This window comes from Tachysurus fulvidraco, chromosome 1 (genome assembly GCF_022655615.1).
Source record: "Tachysurus fulvidraco isolate hzauxx_2018 chromosome 1, HZAU_PFXX_2.0, whole genome shotgun sequence".
Classification (NCBI taxonomy): Eukaryota; Metazoa; Chordata; class Actinopteri; order Siluriformes; family Bagridae; genus Tachysurus; species Tachysurus fulvidraco.
This window is the reverse complement of record NC_062518.1, coordinates 5,559,876-5,578,674: the sequence shown is the minus strand read 5'-3', so window position 1 is coordinate 5,578,674 and position 18,799 is coordinate 5,559,876. Positions and strand designations below refer to the sequence as shown.

Sequence of the window (18,799 nt, the reverse complement as noted above, 5' to 3'; positions counted from 1 at the left end):
GCTGCATCCAGAACACACTCGCGGCGCTCTACCCGCCGTTCGAGGCCACCGGTGGCACTGTGCTGTGCCAGGTGCTGGATGTGGTCGAGTCATCGTACCGCGGAGACGGCCTACGCTACCTCATCGACTTCCTGGTTCCCGCCAAACACATTCTCCAGAGCATTCAACAGGACGCATGTGTGAGTGATGCCCTGCCTTTGATTACTTTTTTTTTTAGGATCCTCTGAATTCCTTTGTAGTTATTCAGTGTGTCTTTTCTTTTGTCTCCTGTTATTTGCTTTACTTTCTCAGAAGCAGAGCAGTAACTCTCTCTCACACTCAGTCTGGCTGTTCAGTCATGTAGCGTCATGCCTGTGATAGCATTGTAGCATGCCCTGTTTGGTTAGGTGAGCTGCTCTAGACTTGCTCTAGTCACAATTAGTCAGAATGTGGGTGCAGTCAGAACAAACAATCACACACCTCTGACAAAAGACTGGAGAATCCACAAAGCTCACTTTTTTTTTTAAGGTAGTGGCTTCTTGTTTTGGTAATTTGAGAAGCTGCCCACAAAAGACCCATCAACACTTCAGAGATGAGGGGTTTTTCCCATTTGCCCATTCTCACTTTCTCACACAAGCTTCAGGCTTGGCTTCATTTAATGTTGGTGCCTCAATGTTGCCAACAGTGCAGGCTGTACACTATATATATACACCACACACTTGACCTAGAGGTATTATTTAACACTCGTTTTGAATACAGGAGTGTCCCTGGAAGTGTATCTGTGCAGGCTGTATGTTCTGAAACCTGTGAAGTTGTTTTGGTGTTTTTTCACCATGACAAGAAAAAAAAGTCCTTTGCCTGGAGCATCACACTTTTAGCTCTATATAAAGGATAGAGACCTAACGGAAGGACAATGGCGTTGAGGTTTTTGTCATCACTTCTTAAATTTCACAAACAACAACTTCTACATAACGATTACAGATGATCTTCAGAGGCTTCTAGGGTTCTAGGTATATTTACTTTCCCATGATACTGAATGACAAGCATCATTAATCATTCATCATGGAAGAAGTGCCTGGATTAATGTTCAAAATATTCTGATAAGTCATTTGGTTAATTAGATAATAACAGCGCCAGCAATTCCAAACAAAAGGCACAATGATGAAGGTTTTGTCATTTCGTTTATCACGAGGTAAGATCTGTATTTACTTTCAGTAGTCTGTTGCCAGAAATTAATAAGGCAAAACGGGTCTTTTGTACACACAGCGTCATTTCTTTGTCGTTAACTTAACAGGAACAATAGACATTAAAATTTAGATGTAGATTATATGGTAGATTTATCTCTACAAAATTTCCAACTAGCATGTTCACTGCTTTCTTTATATGTGTTTAAATATGAGCTCGTAGGTAACTGCACATTCGATGAACTCCACTTATAGGACACAGTCCATTTCTTCAGGCAAAGGCAACCACTACAACAGCTCAATTTAGAGGTTTTGCTAAAAGATCACCTTTGCTTTCAACTGCAAAAAGGTCAATTACAAGAGCAGGAAAACTTTGAAGATAGATTCTAGATGTCTTTAGTGCCTCTGTCGTTTGCTTTGGCCTGTGAAGCATAGAAGGAATGGCCCTTTGACTTTTGTCTGCTCCGTTAGTGCAGAGAGCATGGCGGTGCTTCTCTTCACTATTGACACACACACACCTGTGAATAAAGAGTGAGAACAGACCAAGGAACTGTCTTTTTTTTTGTGTGTGGCCATGTGACCTTTCAACGGAAACGGCTTGACACTGGTTTGTTTATAGTCTGACATTATACTGTGGGAATTTCTGTCTGTGTGTGTGTGTGTGTGTGTGTGTGTGTGTGTGTGCATGTGTGCACGTGTGTACAAGTGACTGCCACTGTCATGTATCATTTGTTCCCAGGCAAGTAAAATGTATTTTACTTTACTTTTATTTATTAGGGTCTCATTTGAGTAATGGTGATCTGCATAAGTGTAAGTGTGTGTGTGTGTGTGTGAGAGAGTGTGTGAGAGAGTGTGTGAGAGAGTGTGTGAGAGAGTGTGTGAGAGAGTGTGTGAGAGAGTGTGTGAGAGAGTGTGTGAGAGAGTGTGTGAGAGAGTGTGTGAGAGAGTGTGTGAGAGAGTGTGTGAGAGAGTGTGTGAGAGAGTGTGTGTGAGAGTGTGTGTGAGAGAGTGTGTGAGAGTGTGTGTGTGAGAGAGAGTGTGTGAGAGAGAGTGTGTGAGAGAGAGTGTGTGAGAGTGTGTGAGAGAGTGTGTGAGAGAGTGTGTGAGAGAGTGTGTGAGAGAGTGTGTGAGAGAGTGTGTGAGAGAGTGTGTGTGTGTGTGTGTGTGTGTTAATGGTTTTATATTTTTATTTTTTTGTAAAAGTGTGTTCTCTCTGCTGGGTACTCTGTGGGAAAATCTCTTTCTTGCTGCACCTGTGGTTAGGATCCCGCCTCCCAGTCTGTCCATCATGCAGAGTTGGCGTTTAGGGGCCCATATGAAGGTGTATAAGGATATCATAATGGGAACCAGCAGCCTGAGCACAGTGACTGCTCTGCACATAAAAAGCTCTTTCACTCTTATCAATTCACCCCACCCCACCCCACCCCCATTCTGTCATCCAGCACTTGGTGACACACTAGCCTACATCCTCTGAAGACTCCTCCACCCTTTGCTTTGAAAGGAATCCGCCGGTCATTTTTGGCTTCCCAAGAATCGTATTCTGGCAGGATATTCATCACACATTTATTCATCAGTGTTGTATCCGTGGTCCTCTGCATTGCCACAGTGGTCTCATACCTTCCCTGGACAGTGGTTCATTCATATAAATGGATCCGGAAAGAAAGAAATTATTTCTTAATCTCTTTTTTTACTATACTATTCTGTGATTATTATAAAGATAAAGCTCATTTGTTTTATCTAAGCTTTTCAGTTTGTGCTAATAGTTATTTACTTATTAATTTGTTTTTTATTTTAAAAATAAATTAATTAACTTTTCTAACACTTATTTTAATAACTTCTTAATGACTTCTTTAAGTGTGTGTCTGCTTGTCTGTGGATGGGTGTTATATAAATTCATTAACCTTCAACCTTTCTGTTTCTGCATCCAGGGTAAAAGATTTTGTACATATTGATAAAAATATATGTGCTACACCACATACATAGTAAAACGGTAACACAACGCTAATATTTAACACACACCTTTGTTTCTCTCTGCAGTTTCCATATTGCGGTTTCCTTTTCCGCCACGAAGGCTGGCCACTGTGTGTCCACGAGAAGATTATAGTCCAGTTGTCCTCTTTGGACAGACGTGTCCTACAGCCTGGTGACTTCTATCTGCAGGTGGCAGCTACAACCAAAAGCCCACCACGCATCACACTCAAGTGCCTGTCAGCGAGCGGGCAGCATGTGGAGGAGCTGGAGATCCCTGAGTTAGCCTACATCTCACTTTTCAGCATGGCCTGGCTGGACTCCATCAACCAGGAGAGGAACGTAAATGGCCGAGTCACCCTGGAGCACTGTCTTTTGTCTGCTGATAATGACATTTTCAGGGTGCCTTGGGAAGATGTGGTACAACCTGAATTCATTAGCAGACCCTCAAAAATGAGCCAGATGGTTATGGAGAATGGAAGGGTTGATGATACTGAGGTAAAAGAGGGGCAGGAAGATAGTGCTTCCGAATCTGTTCATGGAATTTTGATTGACACATCAGTGGCAGAGTCAGCAGAGAGAAGGGAACCGTGTAAGACCGTTAAGCTTCTTCCTGCTCTGGAACAGGACAGCAGTGGGAGGAGCAGTGCTGCTGATGATTCAGAAGGTGAATATGTAGAACTTGCAGATATCACACTGCCTCGCTTTTCCCCACAGAAAGGCTCTTTGACTCAGTCAATAAGCTTGAACTACAGAAACTTACACAAACCACGGACTACAGGGCCTGAACGGCCCAGAGCTAATGCCTCGGAGAGCTCTGTGAAAAGTGACAGGTGTCCTCAGAGCATGGTGTGTGCCATGCTGATTGAGGAGAACCTTACAGAGCCATTTCTGCAGCAGATGCCAGGAGGTCTGCACAGCAAGCAGCAGGAGGAGAATGAGTGTGAACCAACCTCTTCTAAAGGTACAGCTCCATCTGACTGTATGCTTGAGCATGAGCCTGTGACAGAGTGTGTGCCTGAACAATTGGACTGCATCAACACAGCACTTTGTGACTTGGAAAAGAACAACGCTATGCATATTATCTCTGAATGTTTAAATCACTGTCTTGCCCCAGAACCAGATTCTGACCAGCCTACACTTAGTATCTGTAACACTGACTTAGAAGCAGCTGCCATGGATAAGCAGAGATTTGTAAGTAGGGTTGAAACGGACAGTAACCTGAGTGACTATGCTACTAGCACTCCAAACGCAGAGCTTGAAGAAGCTTCTGCCTCTGTCGAGACTCCAAAAGAAGTGCAGATAGAGGTAGAGACTAGCAAGGAAGTACAGACTGAGCCTAAACAGGAAGATCCTATAGACCAGCTAGCTAGCCAGCCTACAGAATCTGAGAAAAGGGCCTGTGGTAGCCAGTGTAGTAGTGAAAGCAACCTCGATTCCTGTGACACAGAGGAGGGCAGGCCAGGGTCAGCAAGCCCCAAGGGGCAGCAGGTAGACTGGGCCATTGTCTCCATACAGCCTGCAGAGGGTCATGTTACAGCCATTCTTCCAGGTCACAAGAGGACAGAGCCATGTGAGAAGAAAGAAAGTCAGAACAGAAATAAGGGATATGTAGATGCAGAGATGGAGCTGCCAAGGAATGAAGCTGAGGAGGAACAAGTAAACAAGAGGCAATATGTGAATGAAGGTGACTCACGAACAGGAGGAAAGGAATCGGGGAGAGGGACCGAGAATGAGGCAAACATAGAGGGAGTGGTAGTTGATATGGTAGAAAAAACAAAGACTTCACAAACAGGTTTGTTTAATTCCACACCCAAATCTGGCACAATTGTAAGCACAGCTCCAGGTCAAGAGACAGGAAACCCTTTAGGTACAGAGGAAAGAAAAGAAATTCAAGAGATACAAAAGAAAGAGTTTGAGGAGTTAGAGAAAGATGAAAGCATGCAGATTGTCTCCAAGGGAACTGAGGATGTTGGAATTAAGGGATGTCCGTTGATTGAGAATGAATTAACCATGGGAATTAAAACAGCATCTCAAGTCTTTCAAAACCTTCCGGTTATGTCAGATGTGCCAGTTGCAAATGACAGCACACCCTCAGAGCAAATGAGTATACACACATCGGATGCACTGACAGAGGGAGTAAACATGGTTAAAGTGGAGGAAGAGGAGGCGAACGACAGACAGGAAGAAAAGATAGAGGAGCAGAGGCCGCAGGATGAGCCTGTGTCTCCTGTTAATAGTATGCAACTGGAAGCAGGGGAGGAGACTCAGCATCATCATCATCAACAACAGGAGCAGGAGAAAGGTAGAAACCATTTTCACATCCCAAACCTCACCCGTTGCTGCCTTTTCTTCACCCTCCTACTCTTTAACTTTTTCTTTCTGATGTAAGTCTTCATGACCCCCCCATACCTCCATGTCACTTCCTGCTTCTGTCCTCCCCTCAATCCATATTTATCCAAACTCTGCTGTCTGTTGTTGTGGTTTTTTTTTTGTGTGTCTTTATTTCAAGACGTTTTAATTATTTATCACTTCGAAAGTTCTGCACCAATTTTTAGGTACTCTTCGACTTTATTCTTTCGGGTGTAATATTTTACGCATTCCCCCAGCACCAAGTGTACCTACTTCTGTTTACTTTACACAATCATATAGTGACATTCCCTCCACGGAGATCCTCTCCCTGCGGGGAACCTCAGGCAATGGCCTACTGACAGACTACAAATGGCTCTCAAGTGGCCCATGTCGAAGCTGAAAGGAAGTAGTGACACAGGCTGTTTCTGTTTATGCTGGGTAGTTTACGAGGACAGACTTCATCGCAGGTCATATTCCGGTCTCTAGACAGTTTGTTTCCAAGTTTTGCTATGAGTGGTGACTCTTTTGAACAACAGCCAAGTCTTTAGAGGCCATAATAGAAAAGAGAGTGCTGGAGGAAAGACAGGGTCACGGTAGAATTCACACACTCTCTACTCTGTGTTTTTTGTAATTCAGTATCGTGCCTTTTGAATTGAATTGTACTTGTGGACACTTATTGCCTCAGGAAGAAGTATACAGTAGACTATGTTTTGACTGGATGGCAGTCTGCTTTAGAGTAGTAGACAAAGCTCAGGGTGACTAAAAACAGATTTTTGTAAACATCTGTAAGCAATGGAGTGCACAGTGAAAAAACAGTGCAAAGTGAATCAGTGAAGTATGGTATCACTTGTGTATGAGGTACAGCAAGCTTGTTTCCTGATCCTACTGTTGTTCAGGTGTGAACAGTAATGTGCAGGTGGGTGGGCTGCGGGCAGGTGGGGGTCGGGGTGTGTGTGTGTGTGTGTGTGTGTGTGTGTGTGTGTGTGTGTGTGTAGGGGAGGGTTGCACTGTTTTGAAAGCCTCAGTGTCTTTGTTTGTTGTGAGTTAGGGAACTGTGATGGATGCCACACCATGTGGGTGGTTTACACATTTGACAGTGTTTAGGTTTCTCTGCTTCAAGTAGATTCACAGCTATAATTACATCCATACTCTCACCTATTACTGGTTTCTCTTTACTCGTCCATCACTGTCAGTTACCATATTTACCTTGATTCAGCACCACCGGCATTGTTTTATTCACATTTCAGAGAGACTACTTATATGAAGCTCATCTCATGCTGTGTATGGCTTAACTCGGAAGTAGTTACATCCTTTTCAATCTTCAGGTGTTAGTCCAATGCAGCCTGAAAAACAGCAACAGGATATCACAGCTACAGATATGGTAGTGGTTATGGAGAAATGTTAACTTTTTAATACATTCTGGACAGAAATAAATATCTATATCTGGTTGTGCTACCTTTTTTTTGCATGAGCCCGGATCAAACCATTCGGCGTCATTATGTGGGATCAATGTGACAGGTAATAATCTAAAAAGACCTGGCTTAGCACCGAATGAACGTCTATATATAGCCAACTAGGAACTTTATAGGAAACATGGATTTCTTCAAATTATATTTAATTCAGTCTTAGGGGATTTCTGTCTAGAAGAAAGAATGGGGCTTTGAATTAGCATTTAGACACATTGCCTCTGGAAAGAAAAAAAATATCCTCCTCTCTGTACAGATGACTATACAACCTGTGAAGGAAAGCTAAGCTGACGAGCAAAGCAGATGGGATTGTAAGTGCAGGGTTAAACACACATGCACATGGACGGATAGGCACCGGACAGCGAGAAACGTATATGATCAGTCTGTCTGTGTGAGCCATACAACAGACATAAGCAAACACATACACACTTCTCAGGCCTTTAAACCAATTCAACAGGCAGCTGTTTAAATAAGCGACCAGAAAGAACCAATCTGAAGTCAGGAGCTGTGTCTGAGAATAAATGAAGGAAAAAAGGAAAAAGTAAAAGAGGGAGAGAAGAGATGGGGAAAAAGGTAGACCAGGGGAATGGCCCGTGGGCTTTGCCAAATTTGCCCTCCAAACGGAAAGGGGCAGAAATGTGAAACTCCATCCTGTTCCACTCTGCAGCACTTAACTTCTCTGAGGTCCCGTCCAAATCTGGGAGCTGTTGGTTTGATTTATTTTAACAGTGAAAAGAATGAGCCAAGGAGAGAACTGGTGAAAGAATTGTTAAATTCCCTGCTGCCTTATCTGTAACCTTTCATCACAATGTGGAATCCGGGCTTCAGAACTTCACCTTTTTGCTATATCACCTTTAATCCGCTTTGAAATACAGCAGTCCCTGCCAGATTACATCTCGGACCGATTTATGCTTGTTTTCCCTGTCTTTGTGGTTTATGAGTTGAGGCTGTGTTTGGAAGTATCCCTGACCGTGTCTCATGTTTTTTGTTCTGGCAGTGGATTGTTTTGTTTTACAGTTCCCAGAAACTTCAATCTTTGGGATACTGTTAAAGATCTTGGATCCAATAAGTAAACAGAAACACAGTGCATGCGAAGGTGTGCGGTGCGGGTTGGTAATCTGACCATGCCGTCTAGGTCAGTTTGCCAATTTCTAGCTGTTTGTTCAGAACCTTTGCATGTCTTAAACCCATGATACTGATAATGTTTACTTAAAAATGTCAAGATTTGAATGTATTTGAGCTAAAAAGGTATGCTGTTAACTTGCTCAACCAGGGGAGTACAGAAAACTGCTGACTAGGTGATTGCCGTAGCACAATTTTATAATAGAAATTAATGTTTGAATGTTTTTCACCACTTACAGTGTTGACCGATTTCCTGCTCTGTTTGTGCACTGACGCTAGAGAGCATGTTTATTAGCTTCAGGTATAAATCATACCCTAGTTGGGGTTTTTAGGTGTGTTTATGCATGTGAGGGTTTGTTTTTGATTGCTGGAGTTCAGGCTCTCATATAACACTATTGACCCAGATTCTATCTTGCAGACTCCATGCGTGCAGAAGACCCGTCGCTGTGTCCCGTTTTAGTGACGCCTCCTCCGGGTAAAATTCACACAGTGGACTCTCCAGTGATGCCGCACAATCCTCCTCCTGCGTTTCCCAGTCAGGCTGTTAAGAATCAGCCTCTTCTCACTGAAGCTCATAACATCAACTCTGACATCCTGTGCTCTGGAGTGCTCTGCCTGCCTGGTACTGTACATATGTGTCAAATAAACACATGCATCTACCACAATTCAAGCAATGCTGTAGACGTTTTATAGACGTTTATTCATATACTGACTGGATGTCTCAACACTTAGATGAGTTATTCATGGTCAAATATATAGACAAAGTGTAATATCTTAACAGATATTTCCATTTATTAACACTACATTTATCCAGCAAACTTATAATCCTTGCAAAAATATTTATACAATGATGCTTTTAACATCACGATGGCACTTAGCACACATTACAGTTTTGGCAGATTGCTTATGATCGTGAGCTGCTCATGTTAAATCTGAGCAAGGCATCTGTATTAAGTCACAATGTTGACGAGGTCTCTTAAAATTTTTTTACATTTTGTTCCTTTTCAGTCGACTAATTAACACTAAACGCATTTCAGACTGCGTTCAAATCAGCTACGATAGTAAATTCCAGACTATTATGTAAGCATGATTTGAGGCAGTTAGGTTCCTACTCTTAAAACTCAGTGTTCTCTTAGTTACTTCTTCTGGTGTGTAAGAAAATCTAAATAAAAATATCAGGAAACGTCAAAATATTGACTCTATTCAAGACAACGTTATTCTGTCTCATGTTTACATGTTTAAAGATAGTAAATCGTCGTATTACTGATTGGTCTCTAGGGACACGAGACAAGTCAGGCCATGCACTCGTAACAGTGACGACAAGAAACACCGCTTGGCTGAACCCGAACTGCAACAGCAGTGAGCTTGTGCGCATCATGGTCTACTTCTACACCATTCTCAGGTATTACCGCTCACAAAGCTGTGCATGTTCTATACATCTTGCCACTGCACCATGTCAAGTATAATTCCTGAATTGAAAATGTTTGTGTTTTATATACTAATATTGGAGTATTGCTGGCGGTAAATATCAGTAAGAAATCAATACTTGCTCGGGTCAAAACTCTTAGTCTGTTTGTCTGGAAGTATTTCCGTACAAATAGTAGCAGAGGAGGTGTTACTTTATTTAGGTGTACATTTGATCAATGCTCTTCATATCTATTTCATCCCTTTACATGTTTCCACATATGTGTAATGACTTATGCATGCTTAAAATAATTTAACCCATTATTCTGTGTGTGTATGTGTGTGTGTGTGTGTGTGTGTGTGTGTGTGTGTGTGTGTGTGTGTGTGTGTGTGTGTGTGTGTGTGTGTGTGTGTGTGTGTGTGTGTGTGTGTGTGTGTGTGTGTTATAGGAAGGAAGTGCAGGCGTTGGGTTTGACTGTTCTAGTGGATGCCCGCAGGTGCTCACCTGTCCCTGCTCTCTTCAAAGCCTTCGCCATTCTGCAGGTAAGAATGCAGCCCTGTAACTATCCTCCAGGAGGAAATGCCTCACTGTGAGTCTGTCTGAATGTGTTTGGCAATAAATTCCTTCATAAAACTTGGGCCACTTAGTCATTTGCTATAAAGCACTAAAGTTGTGAAATAAACACCAGCATTTATGTTACTTAAGCTTCTTTCTCAACATTAAAAATTCAAGAACGAGGCCCAGTTGTATAGATGGAACGTCATAAAAGTTTATTTTAGTTATTAAAGTATATTTACTTGCTATGAGAGAACTATGTATTCAGGTACTCATTATGAATTTCAAACCTCGCTGATTTGTTAGCCCTGCACAATGCCACAACAAAATGAACCATTAATTGTGAAACATCCTGGACACATCCTGAGGAATTATTACAGCAGCGTCGAGAGAAATAATCAGTAAGGTTTAAAACACACAAACACTAGTATAGAATAGCTACCTCTGAATAGCTTAATGTAGGTAACAATAGCATGATTGTGTTTTTATTTCTGGGGATTGTTTAGTGGTTTGATGTGTCGATGTATACATCAGTGAATTCTCCTTGACTTTAGCCTGTCCTGGCACCTGCTCTCTAAGCCATATTGTTTGTAACACTTGTGATGGTGTTGGTAAATGTGTGAACATGGCACACTTTTTATAAACTACCGCTGACTGGATAGCTCTACATTACACATAACCTCAAGAAGGTTGTAGTTTTATAAGCAGTCGTAGCTGTAATACATGTGAAAAGATGTGGAAATTATGAGTCATGTTTTCTCATGACTGAGCCTGAGCAATGTTGTTAAAGCTTTACCTGTGTATAAGGCTGTCATATTCCCACCTTTTGGCAGCCGACCTAAACAGAGCAGTGTCAGGAATCATGGACGTTAAAATGAGCTGTGAGTTGTGCTCACACGAGATTGTTCACAAGCTGTTGTAACAGCGTCTCAGTTCTCTGAACACTTCACACACACACACACACACACACACACACACACACACACACACACACACACATTGTTTCTACATAGTTTTAAAAGTAGAAACACTTTAAACTTCGTAATATCCTAAGTGGGGGGCACGGTGGCTTAGTGTTTAGCACGTTCGCCTCACACTTCCAGGGTTGGGGGTTCGATTCCCGCCTCCGCCTTGTGTGTGTGTGGAGTTTGCATGTTCTCCCCGTGCGTCGGAGGTTTCGTCCGGGTACTTCGGTTTCCTCTCCTGGTCCAAAGACATGCATGGTAGGTTGATTGGCATCTCTGGAAAATTGTGTGTGAGTGAATGAGAGTGTGTGTGTGCGCCCTGCGATGGGTTGGCACTCTGTCCAGGGTGTATCCTGCCTTGATGCCTAAAGACGCCTGAGATAGGCACAGGCTCCCCGTGACCCGAGAAGTTCGGATCAGCGGTAGGAAATGAATGAATGAATGAATGAACATCCTAAGCAAAAAAGAAAATCTCAGTGTAAGCTACCAGAGCACAGAAGCAACTAACATAAACATAACTGATTAAATGTTCCATGATGCCCCTGTATGCTTACTGTTTAAGTAAATACTTAATGAAAGTGCTAAAAAAAAAAAAAAAGTAGTCATACAATGAAAAAACAAAAACACTGTATCGCATGTAGCATGTGCGTCTGATTCTGATGAAATGCTACGAAAATTAACCAGGGTCTGGTACAGTGAGGGGGAAATCTGAGGTTTCACCACAATATCTGTGTTATGCACTATCCACATTTACAGCCACTTTGAGACGAATGTGAACTATGGCAAAGTGAGCAATGGAACTTCTGTGACTTAGGTTGATTACAATTGATGGAGGCTTGTTGTCTTGTTTATACAGGCCCGTGAACTCGGCCGTCTTTGCGTTTGATAAGGTGTGAACGCTTGATTAACGAGAGGCATTTAAGAATACTCATTTAAATTGTAGAACTTTGTTGCCATGCACTCATGACTCTTACAAGAGTATCACATATCAAAACTGTTGTAATTGCTTGCAGAATGTGTTAAAGATGTCCATCTGCTGGATATACACTGGTGTGAAAATTAGATTTTATTGGGATATAATCATATATATGTTACAGTTCAAGCTTAGTTACTTCTCCTGTAAACTTATTCATAGAGCTTGGGCAGGTTATTGAAAGGGTTGAGTAGATCAAATTCTGGTATCAAGTCCAACACCAGGCTTGCCTGACAGTTTGATGTATCACTGCTTTAAGCCAGAACTAGCTGACTGCTTAGACAGGTTCTTGTTTGCATAGGTGTGTTAGTGTTTCACCCGGATCCTAACATTCCCCAGTCATTTTGTTTGCCTTGACCAAACCACAGATTTATGGTTCTGCCCATTTTTTCAGAAGGCTGCATGGGAGGAAGCAAATGTGCCTGATAGTGGAGAAACAGCTAATCTGACACCCAATGAGAAATATTCATGAGATTAATGAATGGCATACAAACAATGGGTAGGTGGTAATATAGTTTAGGAACAGCTCACCAGCACTTCCAGGAACATACAGGCACATTCCAGGCTCTTTTTGTTTTTCGTTTTTTTTTTAATGAGAACTGGAGTTGTATACATTTACAGTAAATTGCCAGTTTACTTTACAGCCCTATGATCAGCAGTATAGTTCGTGCCGTAGGCATTTCTGCTCGAAAATAACACAAGTACACTTTTACATAATGAGGTCCAGATGGAACATAGGTGGCCTAATTAGGTCAATTTTTTAAAAAAGCTTTTACTTCATAGCTTGAATCGCTGCAAAGACAAGATTATTAGTTATTTTTTATAGTCGGATTCTGAACGTCACAAAGAGGAAAGGAGAAGAGCACATTTCAGGCAGGAATGTTATGTGCCAGTGTTGATAGAGAGTTTGGAGTAGGAACACCACCGAATACTTACTGCATAATGGCAGGACAAAAGATCTAAGATCTTGAGTGACTTTGAACCCTGTGGAGCACCTCACATATGCTGAAATGAGACAGGAAGGGCCTCCTTTTTATCAGGTCTGTCTGGGGAATGTCTCATAGGTGAACACTCGGTGGCCTCACACATCGAGGATTATAATCAAACCTGCTTTTAATTTCCTGTTGTTCAGTTTTCTTCTTCTTGTCTGATTTGTTAGTGTTTTTGTATATTCCCCCCCCCCCTTTTATTTATTTATTTATTTATTTATTTATTTATTTATTTATTTATTTATTGGTGTTGGGCTGGTCTTTAATTTGTTAGGTCTCTTTTTGTCGACATTCTTGTCATTTCTTGGAAAGTACACATACCCTTGTGTTTGCTTAAAACTGCATGGAAAAGAAGAAAATAATCAAGTTATGTACACTTTAACATTAGATTTTATGAAGTGTTGATTTATTTTTCTTCTACAGTGTGTGACCTTTTCTAGACAATAAAATTCATAACTTTCTTGATTGTTTCTAAGACTTTTTTTAAGACTATTTTTATTGCTGTTATGCAATCTTTAATAAGTCCTTTGTAGGACATAACAGTAAAAATAAATTTTCAGTTTAAATAACATTTATTGCAAAAACTATTGTGGTAAAATTGATTTTGAAAGAGCAAAGCATTCATTTTTTTGATGTGTTTACCTTCTGCTTTAGTTTGGTTTTATTGTGTACGCAGGAGTCCGTGCCTGGTTGTATCCACACTGTCTTTGTGTTGGCTGACCGAGATCTGGCCTTGCGCATTGAGAAGCCTTCTGCTGTACAGGCAAGTGACTCACATTCAAGATATTTTTTTTTTAACATTCAGTTGTTGACTAAAATTTCAAATCACAATTAAAGTAATGCAGGACTCATTGGTTTACTATGAATGAAAATAAAATTTAGTGAGTAAAGCAAAACTGCCTTTAAAACACATGCCTTTGTAGTGGATTTTAATGTCTTTAAAAAGAGACTTCGGTATAACGTATTTATTGTCACTTAAGTAATATGTATGTAAATATACACCAAAGACTGATAGCCATTTTACTCTGCATGCATAAAATGTACCACAGTCCAAAATAAGTAATCATCTGTCTTGATTATCTAAAAATACACTGTATTTGTCTGGAGCCTTGGTCTCGTCTCTCTTGTGCTTTGCCATTGCTCTTAGTGCATTGTGGACTATTGAAAACACAAGCGTTTGTGTTGTCGGTCAGTAAGCAGAGTGCCAGGGATACAGTCGGCTGACACACTCGCAAATACGTACAATATCACTGCTATGAAACAACAATAACGTTTCCAAACAATATTTGAACTTTTTATTTAATTCAGATTGATGTTCATGCGTTCACATTCGAATGTGATATGAATCAGAAACAGTCTTTTGTGATGACTATTTTTTGTTCTACAAAATTTTGTGTTCTGCAGGTGGAGTTGCTAACATCTCTGAAGTCTCTACATAAGCACATAGAGGTCTCTCAGCTCCCCACCGAGTTTGACGGCACTTTTCCTTTCTCCCACAGCAGCTGGATCTGTTTCAGGACTGTAAGATCAAATCGTTTGGTTTCTTTGGGGGTTTTTTTCCCTTCACTTTTTTTCGGGGCAAGACAGCTTCACTGATCTGTGTGTATTGAGTACAGTTTTGCCAAAATATTGAAAGGAAAGATAGCACAGTGATAAAGCAGCACCAACGGCTTGTTTTACTCAGTCACTCAGTAATGATCATGGCACCTCTTTCTTTCAGAGGGTTGAGCAGTTGACCAGTCATTGTGAGGACTCGATAAATCTTCTGCAAAGCACCATCAGCAGTCTGGAGTCTACAGTTCTGCCTCCTACTGCAGAGGTAACCGTACTTATTGAAAAATGCTATTTTACTCGTCTAGGCTTGTTTGCGTCCAATTCTTTCTTTGTGGAGGTAGATTGACAATTTCTAACACCCTGTTAGCACACATTTGACCAACTCTCTGCCATTAAATAGGCTCAGTAGCTTGTCTGGCCAAGCATATAAACCTCCTGGCCTTGAGGAGGGAAAAAATTTGCTTTGGCAGCTGATTGTTTTTTCAATTACTATCTCTGAAGGGTTTTATTCCTCTTATACCACAGCAGTTTGTCGGAAGATCGCAATGACTTGGTTGGAAATGATTGCAACCACGTGTAGGTACATTTAATGATGTGGAACTTCACGGAGACAACTCGGTTCTTATCATTTGTGTCATGGCATCTATAAGCACTCCGTCTCTCATCATACTCTTTTTTTTTTCTTCTCTCATTCTTAAAGTTGATGTCATGTAACTGAGAAACTGGAAAGTGTTTGGTGGAAAACCGGACACTGGAGACTCATAAATGTTAAATGAATATCTTTTTACAGAAAGCTAACGGCGTGTTTTTCCTTGTCGAAAGACGTTTTTATAGTCCATTTATTATTAGCTTATGTGGAATCCGCTATACAAGACTCTGTAAACAGGTTTTTAATATAGAAACGGAGCAGCTGGCACCACTGACAAAGCTGCTGTTAATCCAGACCTTCTGACCAATTAGATTTGAATACTCAGCAGCACTGCAGTTAAATCATCAGTATAAAAGCAGGCAGTCTTTTCCTGGTCAGAGCTAAAAATGTTGTGGGGTAATATTGAATTTCCAGACAGACTTGTTTGGTCACTGGTTTCTCTTCCAGTATAAGCAACATGAGCTCTTGATTTTTGTTGTGTTTGTTTGTTTGTTTTTACTATATCAGCAAAAAACACCGTGTTAAACAACTAATACTGACAAGTAATGATAATGTTTTTAGGATAAACACTGCTATATTCTGCCATTGTATTGATATTGCTTTTCTGCACACTAAGAGAAATATTTAGCTGCTAATTGTGTGTGTGTGTGTGTGTGTGTGTGTGTGTGTGTGTGTGTGTGTGTGTGTGTGTGTGTGTGTGTGTGTGTGTGCGTGCGTGTGTGTACACGCACTTCAGAAGAACAGGGTTAATGTGCCAGGCCTTTAGCTCAGTTGACCCCTGGTTGTCAGGTTAGGTCAGTGAAGGACACTCCTTGTCCACTGGGAGATGGAAATGAGCGAGGGGATATAAACCCTGGAGAGTTGTGTATCATGGATCATCTTTGAAATCACCAAAGCAGGCTTCATTGAGTGGGGTATATGGATTGAAAGTGCCTGGATGATGAGGAGATTTCTTTTTGGGGTTATGCTAAATGTTTAAAGAGGCACCTCTCCTCCTTCTGCTTTTTAAGATAATGGCATTTAGAAAGTCTTTTCTCTCTTGATGTTTTTGTATCTATTATTCATAGGTCCATTTATTTACCTTCTCATTCTTTACTATTATACCAATTTTTTCCCTTTATTTGTTTGTTTGTTTATGCATTGTTTGTTTGTTTACTGACCTGCATAATCTCTTCATTTTTTTTTAGTCCTATTTTTAATCGTGTACTTTTTCTCTCTCTCGCCATCACACTGAGTCAGCACATATGCATGCAATAAAGTAATTACAGCCAGCTTGAAACACACTATGTTCACTGCTCATCTTTAACATTCCTTCCCTGCCACACACTCACTTACTGGAACATTAGTAATTACAGGCAGCACAAACAAGGCGTTGACACAGTTATGTGCTTTACATTGTGTTGTACATTCTTTTTTGTTGTTGTTGCTGCCGGACATGGACAGAGGACCAGAGAATGAAAGGAGCATAGCAAGTCTAGTATGAAAGGACACAATCTCGTATCGCAAATAAACAAAAAGTAGTAACAGTGAGGAGTTTGGAGGTGCATTAGTGCGTAATTACTGGGATGTACAGTGTGAAAGTATTACTGCCAGAAAGAAGCTTATCTTTGCTTATACAATAAACACATTCACACCTGTGTGAAAGAGCATTACATGCATATCTCAGTTCAATGGTTGTTGGAGTTATTACCCAAATTGTGCAATATTATCCACTTCTCATGTGTCCAGTCATCACCTCCAGGTTGGGAAGGCAGAAAGGGTAAATTAAAAATCAAATTAAGCTGTCAGTGCTTGTAATTACACAATAAAGTTTAATTGTCACCTATGGGAGAAAGAACAGGCAGTTCAGTCTGCAGCAATGAGTCACGTTTCGATGCTGATCTGTTTTTTAATGCAACTAATCTGTTTTTTAATACAAGCGCTGTCTGGTTATTGCTCTGATAATGGTGTGTGTGTGTGTCTGTGTCTGTGTCTGTGTGTGTGTGTGTGCTTTAGGAGGCACAGGTGCTTCTGTACAAGTATAAAGAACTGATGAGGAGCATCCTGGAGGACAGCCGGCTGGTGCGTCTGCAGCTGGAGGGAGGAGCCGCTCTGTCCCGCCTTCGCAAAGAGGACACCAGTGTCAGCCTCACTGAGGACTACAGGTGACCAAGAACATCATGCACGTTACCTCTCCCTCACTCAAACACAACTCTTCTTTAGATGCTTCACTAAGAGCTTAATGATTTGTTTTTAATGCCTCAGAAACATGCATATCTGTACTTTAAACTGACTTTAAACGGCACGTCACAGCTGCCTGTGTTCATTCAGACAAACGTTAAACCACTGTTTTACTGAACTAGCCGATAAACTAGCCTATAACCTAGGTACCTGTTACTCCATGGCAGATAAAAATGGTAATGGCGTAACTGGTCATATAAGTCCAATATTACTTTTACACAATACTCACCACAGAGATTATGAGCTTTTGGTACTGTTTGATAAAGACAATGGTTCAAACAGCGGAAGTGAAAAATATCCTAGAAGAAAAACAAATGCTCAGAAGTGTTATTTCTTACTTGCAAAGTTTTTGTACTATATGGAATTTTAATGGTGCGTTTAATACAGAACACATGGATGGCAAAAAAATATCTAATAATATAAAATATATAAATATATAATAAAAAAAAATGTGAGCATGTGGGTTTTTTTTGTTTTTTTTGTTTTTTTTTATATATAAAGAGTGACATCAGAAGAGTGAAATCACCCCCCTTATCTACTTCTTTTATTTTGCTTTATTTTTCGATTGGTTTGTTGTTTGTTTGTTTGTTTCAGTAGGTTTATATGCAGGAGCAGCCCTTAACATTCCCTTCACACCAGAACACACATTCACTTACAGCAGCAGAGCTCAACCTGTCAGAACAGCTTTCACAAATAGACAGATGGAGAGACAATACAAAGGCTGTTGTAGATAGGCAACGTGTGTGCGTGCGTGTGTGTGTGTGTGCGTGCGTGCGTGCGTGCGTGTGTGTGTGTGTGTGTGTGTGTGTAAGCATTCCTCTGATGTGCAGTAGTGTGTGGTGGTGTATGAGGTTTTTCCCCGATACCCGAGCCAAGAAAATTACCTTATCTCATTAAGGTCTCTGCGTGCATCCTGGCAGGTCGTATAGACACTGGCTCATTATATCACACATTCAAACACATTCTTTCTCACTGTCATTCACGTGTCTAGACGTATCTGAATACACCCACCCTAATGAACTCTCTATTGTTGACCATGAGATTGTAGTGCGCTTGATTGAATTTACTTTGTTGCACAAATATGATGTCGGAAATAAAGTTCATGTTAGTATTAAAACCAGCTTTGCCCAATTTCACACTGCAGAGATTGTCGTTAGTGTACTTGACCAGATTAAGGTTCTGGAAGTTAAAGTGAATGCATATGGCCAGCTAGCTGTTATTTAGCTACAGTACTGGATAGCCCTTAGTCCATAGTCCAAGCTGTTGAGCAGCGGCCGTGTCCTTTCATTTCAATCACAAAATTAAAAATGATTTGAGTCTCCTTCTGTATGTTGTACTAGCAACTGTTATACCGGCGGATAGCTTATGGAATTCAGTAAAAGAATCATTCTCCATCCTTACAGCTTTAGTGTGCATCA

The 18,799-nt window shown here is 40.9% G+C and overlaps 1 protein-coding gene across 5 annotated transcripts in view; it reads left to right on the top strand.

Moving 5' to 3' along the window:
- Positions 1-18,799, top strand: part of plekhg4 (pleckstrin homology domain containing, family G (with RhoGef domain) member 4) — an 85,149-nt gene that overhangs the window by 40,057 nt on the left and 26,293 nt on the right. For all 5 annotated transcript variants that reach the window (XM_047815567.1, XM_047815566.1, XM_047815568.1 and 2 more), the window contains 9 exons: positions 1-179; positions 3,201-5,436; positions 8,490-8,693; positions 9,350-9,473; positions 9,925-10,018; positions 13,635-13,721; positions 14,363-14,479; positions 14,679-14,777; positions 17,157-17,305. The exon at positions 1-179 is cut by the window's left edge and continues 19 nt beyond it. In XM_047815567.1, coding sequence (XP_047671523.1) covers positions 1-179; positions 3,201-5,436; positions 8,490-8,693; positions 9,350-9,473; positions 9,925-10,018; positions 13,635-13,721; positions 14,363-14,479; positions 14,679-14,777; positions 17,157-17,305 — 3,289 coding nt within the window. The remainder of the gene's footprint in view (positions 180-3,200; positions 5,437-8,489; positions 8,694-9,349; positions 9,474-9,924; positions 10,019-13,634; positions 13,722-14,362; positions 14,480-14,678; positions 14,778-17,156; positions 17,306-18,799) is intronic.